General features: G+C 43.5%; 1 protein-coding gene and 1 pseudogene across 1 annotated transcript in view; both read left to right on the top strand.

Annotated features, from left to right (window-relative positions):
• Positions 1-9,210, top strand: part of LOC101647765 — a 10,566-nt pseudogene extending 1,356 nt beyond the window's left edge.
• Positions 9,211-9,699: 489 nt separating this feature from the next.
• ACOT9 (acyl-CoA thioesterase 9) overlaps positions 9,700-11,137 on the top strand; it is a 35,594-nt gene continuing 34,156 nt past the window's right edge. The window contains exon 1 of the mRNA XM_004709991.2: positions 9,700-9,761. Within this exon, the coding sequence (XP_004710048.2) occupies positions 9,742-9,761 (20 nt within the window). The 5' untranslated portion in view covers positions 9,700-9,741. The remainder of the gene's footprint in view (positions 9,762-11,137) is intronic.

Raw genomic sequence — 11,137 nt, forward strand, 5'->3', positions numbered from 1 at the left:
TTCAAAGGGCAGCTCTAGAAGACAAAGTAAAATATTATAATGAACTATATTAAGACCTAGAGTTAGAAAACTAAAAGGGAAGAGGACACTTAGCATATCTTAAATGGAAAGAACTCAAGAAAAAGTCAAGCCTCAAGTTGCAATATTGGAAAAGTCTATGGGACAAATATTGAATGATGTAGAAAGCATCAAAAGAAGATGGGAAGAATACAGTCACTGCAGCAAAAGAATGATCAACATTCAACAGTTTCCTGGGGTAGGATATAGGCAAGAACCAATGGTACTGAAGGGAAAAAATCAAGCCACTCTGAAAGCATTAGTTAAAAACAAGGCTCCAGGAATTGATAGAATGCCAACTGAAATGTCTCAAAAAGCTGATGATATATTAGAAGCACTTACTCCTATATGCCAGGAAATTTGAAAGACAGCCCCTTGGCCAACTGACTGGAATAGATCCATATTTGTACCCATTCCAAAAGAAGTTGACTCAACAGAATATTCAATCTCATTAATATCACATGCAAGCAAAATTTTGCTGAAGATCATCTAACAACAGTTGCATCAGTTTCTGGTTGCTTCCAGACGTTCAGGTCAAATTCAGAAGCGAATGTGGAACAAGGGATCTCATGGCTAATGTCAGGCGGATCTTGACCGAAAGCAGAGAATACCAGAAAGATGTTTACTTGTGTTTTATTTTCTTGCCTCTGAAAAGGCATTTGATTGTGTGGATCATAACAAACTATGGATAGCTCTGAGAAGAATGAGAATTCCAGAACACTTCATTGTGCTCATGTGGCACCTGTTCCTAGATCAAGAGGCAGTTGTGCAAAGCGAACAAGGGAATACTGCATGAGTTAAGATCAGGAAAGGGGTGTGTCAGGGTTGTATCCTCTCACTGGAAATTGATCAAATGTGCAATCAAGATGCAATGATAATTATTAGTGATTGGAATGCAAAAGTTGGAAACAAAGAGGAAGGAACAGGATTTGGAAAAGGTAGACTTGGTGATCAAAATGAAGCACCCCCAATAAAATGATTTTAAAAAAAGAAATGAAGCTGGAGATCACATGATAGAATTTTGCAAAACCAACAACTTACTTATAGCAAGTATCTTTTTTTCAACAGCTCAAAAAGGTGACTATACACATGAACTTCACCAGATGGAATACACAAAAATAAAATTGATTATATATGTGGGAGAAGATGACGGAGATGCTCAATATCAGCAGCTAAAACCAGGCCAAGGGCTGACTGTGGAACAAACCATAAATTGCTCATATGTGAAGTTCAGGCTAAAGCTGAAGAAAATGAAAACAAATCCAGAAGAATCAATTACAATCTTAAGTCTATCCCCTTGAATTTAAGAGCCTTTCAAGAATGGATTTGACACATTGAACACTCGTGACAGAGACCTGATGAGCTGTGGGAGAACATCAAGATTGTCTTTCAAGAAAAAAGCAAAAGGTCATTAAAAAGACAGGGAGGAAAGAAAAGATCAAAGTGGGTGTCCGAAGAGACTCTGATACTTGCTTTTAATTGCAGAGTAGCTAAAGCAAATGGAAGAAAGGATAAAGTCAAGGAATTGAATAGAAAATTTCAAAGGGCATCTCAAGAAGACAAAGCCAAATATTATATAAATGTGCAAGGATCAGGAATTATAAAATCAAAAGGGAAGAATATGCTCAGCATATCTGAAACTGAAAGAACTAAAGAAAAAATTCAAGCCCCGAGTTGAAATTTTGAAAGTTTCTAAGGACAAAATATTGAAAGATGCAGGAGGAATCATGAGAAAATAGGAAGAATATGCAGAGTCACTGTACCCAAAAGAACTAGTGGACATCCCACCATTTCAGGAGGTAGCATGTGAGCAAAACCCAATGCTAATGAAGGAAGAAGTTTAAACTGCATTGAATGCATTAGCCAAAACCAGAGTTCCCGACACTGATGGAATACCCATTCAAATGTTTCAGCAAGCTGAAGAAGCACAGGAAGCACTCACTCATCTAAGCCAGGAAATTTGGAAGACATCTACTCGGCTAACTGACTGGAAGAGAACCATATGTGTGCCCATTCCAAAGAAAGGCAACCCAACAGAATGTGCAAACTATAGAACAATATCATTAATATCAAATGCAAGTAAAATTTTTCTTAAGACCATCCAACAATGGTTGCAGCAGTACATTGACAGGGAACTGCCAGAGGTTTAGGCCAGATTCAGAAGAGGGTGTGGAACAAGGGATATCCTTGCTGAAGTCAGATGAATCTTGGCTCAAAGCAGAGCATACTAGAAAAATGTTGTGTTCCATTGACTATCCAAAGACATCTGACTCTGTGGACCATAATAAGTTGTGTATAACCTTGAGAAGAATGGAAATTCCTGAACAATTCCTTATGCTCATGTGGAACTTGTACATGGTTCAAAAGGCAGCTGTATGAACAGAGCAAGGGATTATTGGATGGTTTAAATAAGGAAAAGTGTGCCTCAGGGTTTGATCCTTTCACCATACTTGCTCAATCTGTGTGCCGAGGAGATCATCAGAGAAGCTGGATTATATGAAGAAGAGTGTGACATCAGGATTGGAGGAAGGCTTATTAACAACCTGAGATAGGCAGATGATGCAACCTTGCTTGCTGAAAGCGAGGAGGACTTGAAGCCCTTGCTGATGAAGATCAAGGATTGCAGCCTTCAGTATGGATCACAACTCAATGTAAGGAAGACCCAAATCTGAACAATGGGACCAATAGGTAACATCATAGTAAAAGAAGAAAGGGTTGAATTTGTCAAGGATTTTGTCTTACTTGGATCTACAATCAATGCTCATGGAAACAGTAGTCAAGAGATCCAAAGATGTATGTAAATCTACTGCACAAGACCTCTTTAGAGTATTGAAAAGCACAGATGTGACTTTGAGGACTAAGGCACGCCTGACCCGAGCCATGGTATTCTTCATTACATCATAAGCATGTGAAAGTTGGACATTAAATAAGAAAGACTGCATAAGAATCAATAAAAAAATTGACTTTGAAATATGGTGCTGGAGGGGTGAGCAGGGAGGGAGGGGAAAAATGAGGACCCAATGCCGGGGGCTTAAGTGGAGAGGAAATGTTTTGACAATGATGAGGGCAATGAATGTACAAATGCGCTTTACACAATTGATGTATGTATGGATTGTGATCAGAGTTGTATGAGCCCCTAATAAAAAAAGAAAGACTGATAACAGTTACAGTACTTGTGTCTGCAACTGGTCACATCTTTTTAGCTGGTAATTAGAACTACTGTCTTCACCATCCATTCCATATTTCCTTGCCTTCAGCAAGCACCTTAGCTGACCGAGGGGATATAAAAAAAACACACCAAAAAACCCCCAATGCTTATTTTTTATTTTTAATGTGAGGGGGATAGTGTATTTGGAGTTCATTCCACCAGGTCAGAGTGTTCATCAAACTTTCTTTTTCCAAGTTCTGAAAAGATCGAATAGCAGTGTGAGACAAAATGGGCCTGATTTGTGGCAGACAAAGGACTGGTTTTGCCACCACGACAATGCACCTGCTCACGCAGCCATCTCAGTGTGCCAGTTTGGGGCAAAAACCAGCATGCCTCTCTTGCCCCATGCACCTGACTCACCTGACCTCGCTCTGTGTGACTTCTTTTTGTTTCCACAAATCAAGAGGGACATGACCGCGATTTGCTGACTTAGAAGAGGTGAAGAAAAAAAAAACCGACGGAGATGCCTGTCAGCCATCCAAACAGATGAGTTTGAAAAATGTTTCCAAGAATGGAATCGCAGATTTGACAAATGTATTAAGTGTAATGGAGAATCCTTTGAAGGTGATAAGGTTGTTTTGTAAAAAAAAAAATCGAATACATAGATATTTTTAATGGTTTAATTGGCACTTCATCCACATATCATACAATTCAATAGTTCAACCATATCAAGAAGAATTGTACAATCTTTTCCACAATCAATTTTAGAACATTTTCTTTTCTCCCATACTCATTGTTATTAATGTAATTTTTTTCAAATTTTGGTGAAAATAAACACAACAAAGCATTCACCAATTCAACAACTTCTATATGTATAATTCAACCTTTGTTATCCCTTTCCAAAGCGTTCTACCACCATTAAAATGAACTCAGTGCCCTCTAAGCAAAAACTCGTCCTTCTTCATCCATGGTAACCATAGGCCAAGTTTAGAAAGAAGAAAACAATAATAATAATATAAAGATAGAAATAAAGAATAAGAAAGAAAAAAATCACCAACAATATTAAAAAAGCCAGAGAAGAAATTTCTTTCTTGTAACAATCAAGAAATATTTGAGCATAGATAGAACAAATTCAGGTTGGGTCAAGAGATAGGTCAACGGACCAAATATATTATACCATGGTTTGATTCACCATCAAGTTTACAATAATCTCTATCTGATAGTAAAGCTGTTTGAGTCCCTAACTTGTAACTAGAGGGGATCTGTCAGAAGCCCAATCTGACCACACAATCTACGGATGGATTTTGGGTTCCCACCATTCTCCATATCCTTCTACAAATTGGGGGTTCACAATTTAAGCTCTGATACTTTTCCCTTCATTATATTTGGATTTTGTTATTGTCATCTTTGGCTCACACAGGCTGGCGTGCTTCTTCCGTGTGGACTTAGTTGACGCCTCACTTCGATGGCTGTGATTCATTCATCTTAGCTTCCATTATATAATACTAATCCAATGTGCCCTTGGTAATTAAGATCAATCAGATCACCCTTTACAGTAACCCTTCTTATCTTGGTAATCAACAGGCATGCGGAACCCCAAGGGGCTGGGTGCCATTCTTAACTTCCAGGTCAATGGAATCAGCGTTGTGTCTCCAGATGGGTGTATTTCTTCCTTTGGAACTAATACCTCCAGACTCACAGAGCATAGGGCCACAGGAACAGGAAACACAATTTTCACCAGTGGATGATTAGGGACCATAGTGAATGGTGATACTTCCATTTCGGGCCTTTGATTCCTGGACTCATGAACACTGGCTATTGGCAAAAACTACCACTAGTTTAGAGCATACAGAACCTCCTGGAAAACATTGCCCTAATCCAATAAGATATTTTCATATAACTGGAACTACAATTGTGTCTTTAACAGGCCATTCCAATGTTCCATTAGACCAGTTTCTTCAGGATGATGGGGAGGACAAGGACAGTGAAAATCATAAGCATGGGCCCATTGTTTTACTTCATTTGCTGTGAATGAGTCCCTCTATTTTACCAAGTCTGATGTTCTTTCCCTAAGACTGATCCGTCCCAACAACATGTCTAAAGTATTTGAGAGAAAGTCTCACCATCCTTGCATCTAAGGGGCATTCTGACATATTTTTTGGTACATTTGTCAGTCGATTGTACTTCATATTCTTCGCCAGCACCACATTTCAATTGTATCCACTCTTCTTTGATCTTCCTTTTTCAATGTCCAACTTTCACATGCAGATGAGGCACTGGAAAGTTCCATGGCTTGGGTCAGACTCACCCTAGTCCTGAAAGTAACCTTTCAACTAAGAGGGTCTTGTGCATCAGATTTACCCAATGTAATGCATCATTTGATCTCTTGATTACTGCTTCCATGAACATTGATTGTGGATCCAAGCAAGAAGAAATCCTTATGGCACCTACTGGTCCAGTTGAGAGGAGTTTGATTTTCTTTCCACTAAGTTGTAATCCGTATTGAAGGTTGCAATCTTTGATCTTCATCAGCAAATGCTCCGAATCCTCCTCACTTTCAGCAAACAAGCTTGTGTTATCTACATATTACAGGTTGTTTATAAGCCTTCCTCCCATCCTGATGCCACATTCTTCTTCATCTAATCCAGTTTCTCTGATTATTTGCCTAGCACACAAATTTGGTAAGTAGGGCACACCCCGACACACACCTTTCTTGATTTTAAACCGTGCATTATTCCCTTGCACAACTGCCTCTTGATCCTTGAACCATGTGCAGGTTCCACATGAGCAAAATTAAGTGTTCTGCGATTCCCATTCTTCTCAAGGCCATCCATAGTTTATTATGAACCACACAGTCGAATGCCTTGGCGTAGTTACTAAAACCCTGGTAAACATTCTTCTGATCCTCTCTGCTTTTAGCCAAGATCCATCTGACATTAGTAATGATATCCCTTGTTCCAAATCCTCTTCCGAATCCAGTCTGAATCTGAGGGAACCCTGTCAATGTCTTGCTGTAAAAGTTGTTGGATGATCTTCAGCAAAATTTTATTGGCATTTGATATTAATGATTTTGTTTCTTAATTTGAGCATTCTGTTGGGTCCATTTCTTTGGAATGGGTACAAATATGGATCTCTTCCAGTCAGTTGGCCAGGTAGCTGTCTTCTTGCAAGTAAGTGCTTCCAGTGCTTCATCAGCTTGTTGAAACATTACAATTGGTATTCTATCAGTTCCTGGATCCTTGTGTTTGGTTAATGCCTTCAGGATATCTTCGACTTTTCCCTTTGGGTACCATTGCTTCTTGCTTATATGCTACCTCTTGAAATGGTTGAATGTTGACAAGTTATTTTTGGTCCAGTAACTGTGTACTTTTTCTATCTTCTTTTGATGTTTCCTGCCACATTAAATATTTTGCCCATAGACTCTTTCAATATTGCAATTCAAGGCTTGATTTTTTTCCTCTTTAGTCCTTTCAGCTTAAGATGTGCTGAGCATGCCCTTCCATTTGAATGGGAGCATAGGAAGAAGGACTCTAACTCGAGTTTGGGTCCATTTTACCATTCCTCTGCGTATAAGAGGTCCATCCCAGAAGTCGGAACCGAAAGAATCCTGTGTCCATCAAGAAATAAGAGCCGCCAGCAGAGCGTGTGCAAGATTCTTGTCTGAAGTGCCAGAGGTGGAAGAGGAACCAGAGGAGGCCACAGCACTGAGACCATGAGGCAGGGCAGAGGCTACACGGAGACTATGAGGAAGAATAGCAGAATGACAGGCTTCCCAGCTCACAGAACAAGACAGAGTCCAATGCACCATATGGCTGAGAGGCTGAGGACCAAAGAGACAAGGCTGCTGGCTGAGAAGAAGCGATGCTATGGACTAAAGACTGTATCTTTAATGTTTTCTAATCCTGACTTGTAGCAACCTGTTAATTTCTCCAATAGATGCCCATAATTGTGAGTATTGTCTGTGAGTTCTGTGTAACCATTACAAGTAGAGCGTTGTGGGAAGGACAGTTGGTGTCAGAATAGGCTAAAGAAGGCTGGAGGGTGGAGGCACATCTAGCCTCTGATTGTCCCACTCAACCTTGGGCTGGCATGGAGTTGGATTCTCCTTCCTACTGAAGCCAGAGGTCAGATGTGTTCCCCAGGCCCGTTCCTCGGGTATCTTAATTGAATTAGGGCAGTTCCGACGGGCAAAGCTGACTTACATAAAATAGTAATCACCGTTATTTTCAAGAATGCTGGGGAGCATCACAAATATGTTGTTTGCCATGGTGTTAAACAGTGTGCCCTTTGGGTACTCCAGTAATGGGTCTTTGGGTCAAACCTAATTGATTCTCTCTAATATGCCAATTTCCTGAAGCCTTCGGACACTTTCTTCTAAAGTAAGGTGACCAGATTTTAACATTGGTAAAGCGGGACACCATTGATAAAACTCATATCCTGGCGAAATAGCCACATGGCAGCCGAAAACCGTATACCCTAGCTTGTCGTGCATTCGTTCCAAAATTCGGGACTTTTTTTTAAAACGCTGCGGGACACAGGAAAAATTGTTAAAAATTGGGGCTGTCCCGCCAAAAGTGAGACGTCTGGTCACCTTATTCTAAAGGCCTGATCATTCAACTTGATTTAGTGCAGGTGACCACACATCAGTGAAGAAACCAAATAAACGATTAGATCCTTGTATTATCTTCTCAAGCTGAAATACTGAGTGAAAGAATTTGTGCTTAGTGGGCTCATATCAACAAACTCAGTATGACCCAAGTCTCTTGCATGGCTCCCACTCGGTCGGTTTTACCTTTGACTGCACATTGCAAACTCATGGACAGCTTTACAAAATGCAGATGCCTGGGCCGCCTCCCTCTGGGGTTCGGAGGTCTAGGGTGTAGCCTGGGGCTTTCAGGTATCCAAACGTGCCCCCAGGTGATGCTACCATAAGTAAAAGTTGAGAGCCACTGGCCTAATGGGGGGGGGGGATAAACTGTTTCTCTCCGAATCTCAGCCTGCCCCCTGGGGTGTGACTTTCTTGGCCGGCCCACAGGGTCGCCATAGCTTCGCCTTGTGCCCTGATACTCCCTATTATTCAACAAAATTTGATTGAGCTACTTGCAGGGTGCCTGATGCTGTTGTAAACTATGGAGATGCAACAAACATTCAGGAAAAGCCCTGCCTTCAGGGAGCTTACTGTATGGATGAGGAAGGAAAACAAATCAACAAATGCGTTATCAAATAACACAATTCCAAACGTGCTACGGTGTCTAAAGGTAGCAGGGTCTTGCAAAAATATAAGGAAGTTATGCTTTTCCCCTAAACATGGTAAATTCCCAGGCGGCGGAGACCAGATCTTATGCTCAATTTTCTAAACTGTGCTTGACATATGTAGATTTTAGGAAAACAGCTGCAACCACTCAAGACTCACAGGTAAGAGGTGGAGGGGGGCGAAGCTGAAATTTTCCATAAAGAAGAAGAGGATGATGAAACGGATAGCCAGGGCCACAACCTGCAAGCTTAAAGATGCAGACAAAGACCCTGCCTACGGAAGAGGTTCGGTAGGAAGCTGTGGCTTAGAAGAGGATGGTTTTTCTTCTGATGATGAAGCTGACAATGAGGAGGATGCTGAACCCTGTGATGATGAAAATAAATACTGAATCTAATGTTGGGATAAACACAGGCTGGGCAGATGCCATGGCCGAAATTCTTCACACAAAAACTCCTACGTGTACACCCAGGATTCAGATAAAAAACCAAGAGCTGGGAACAGAGAGGGAAAAGCTAAACCAAGAGAGGAGGGAGAAAAGAAAACAGCTTGATAAGAAGCAGGTGAGAGAAAGGATGTGCCTTGTACAGCCAGATGCTGCCGAAGACGGGAGAGAACTCTTGCGAGGCTCGCTGCAAGGCGTGTGGTGCAATCCTCTCACGCTCTTCCGAAGCAGCAAAAGAACGTTGATGAAAAAGCGAAAGAAGCTGGAGACTCGATTAGAAAAAGCGAAAGAAGCTGGAGACTCGATTAGAAAAAGCGAAAGAAGCTGGAGACTCGATTAGAAAAAGCGAAAGAAGCTGGAGACTCGATTAGCGAGGCGGGATAACGGGTCACAGAGCCGCGCCCTGGTCAGGGTGCGGTTTTTTAAAATCATTTTATTGAGGGCTCGTACAACTCTCATCCCAATCCGTCCATCCATGGTGTCAAGCACATTTGTACATTTGTTGCCACCATCAATCTCAACAGGGTGCGTTTTAAGCAGCGAATCGAGATAGGCGGGTCCTACGGACTGCCACACGCCCAGAGCGGCTCAGAGACTGCGAAGCATTCCAGCAGTGGCTGACGCTCTACTTCCTGGCCAATGAGCGGCCCGCGTTGCGAGGGGCCCCGTGGCCCCGCCCCTAGGCACCGGGTAGCCCCGCCCCCGGCGACGCGGCCCCGCCCCTGGCGGCTTCCCTGTGAGGGCGCGGTCCTGGCGCGTGCGCTCCACCGTCGCCTCCGTTTCCCTCGGCGGACCTCCGTGGGCCTGCGTCTCCGGACCCGTGCTCTCGAGCCAAGCACGATGAGGCGGGCGGCGCTGCGGTAGGTGTCGGGCGCCGGGCGGGGGCGGCCCAGGGCCGCCCTCCGCCCCCGGCGCTGAAAAACGCCATGGGTATTGGGGCCAAACTTGAGGGCTTGGCGGGGGTGTGGGCCCGACCGGATATCGGCCCGCCGGCCTCTCGTGGCGGGAACCCAGCCTCCCCCGCCCCCCGAGTGTCTTCGGACACGGAGTTTCACGTGAAAAGCGGAGGAAGTTGAGCGTTCCCTGATTGACATTCCTTTCCTTTTGGTCACCCAGGGTGTGGTTGGACATGGTTTTGGGGTGGCCTCCGGTCACCAAGCTCGTCTTTGAACTTCCAAGATGCCCCTCCAGCCTTTTGCCCTCGTTGGAGCTCATTTTCAGGGCTGAGTGCGTGGCCCACTTGGACTCGGTCTGGGAATGTGTTGTCATGGGGACAAGGCGCCTCTCAGGTTCTCAGGGACCCCCAGGGCTTTAGGATGATGTGAACTTTACCTTTAGAGAGCTGCAGGGCTGCAGTTTAGGGGGGTGAGGGTGGGGGTTGAGTCCCTTGGACAAGGAGGATGCCTTGCCCCTTGTGGAATCTTCTCACCTGGCACCTGATGGGTCGCTGTGAGTCAGAATTGACCCGATGGCAGGGAGTTTGATTATTTTTGGTTTGGACATCCGACCCCAAAGTGAGGGTGGCTCTCTCCCACCAGGTTTCACCCCAACCCTTTCAAGTAGTCCTGCCCCAGGGAACGCCCACTGATTTGCAACCTGAAGTCCTGGGTGTGTGGCCCACAGTGGTGACACACACTGCTCCCATCTATTGCTGCTGTCTCTGCTGTCACTCTTAGCAGTTGGAGGGTAGAGTTAATGAAAAATATGTTGCTGCACTTGATTTGAAAACAAGTTGACAGTCCTGACAAATTGGGTCACAGTGGGGATTAGCTTGTGTTGGCCATGATGAGAAAGGTCTACAAGCTCCCCGGTCTTGCTCTTCTCTCACGAGACCTTTCTTGATCCCCTGTCCAGTTTGAATGGCCTCTTTCTTTGCACTGAACCAAATTTCCTAGTGATTTCTGGTGAGCGTAAGCAGATATACTGGGGTTAGGGGTTGTGGAGTGGGTTCTGGCTCATAGGGAACCTGTCTGCACACCAGAGCAAAACACCGCACCAACCTCACACTCATTGTTATGTTTGAGCCCATTGTTGTAGCCATTGGGCACTCAGTCCATCTCCTTGAGGGTCTTCCTCTTTTTCGCTGCCCATCTACATTACCAAGCCGTTATACTGGCAGTTTTGACTTCTGTGAGAAAGATTTCATAAGTGGATACAGATGTCTGAGATGATTAGGTTCTTTGTCTGATGGGCATCCTTTAAAACTTAAAAAAACCAAAAAAACAACAACTACAAG

This window comes from Echinops telfairi, unplaced genomic scaffold (genome assembly GCF_000313985.2).
Source record: "Echinops telfairi isolate 266 unplaced genomic scaffold, ASM31398v2 ScPeMD7_53;HRSCAF=182, whole genome shotgun sequence".
NCBI classification, from domain to species: Eukaryota; Metazoa; Chordata; class Mammalia; order Afrosoricida; family Tenrecidae; genus Echinops; species Echinops telfairi.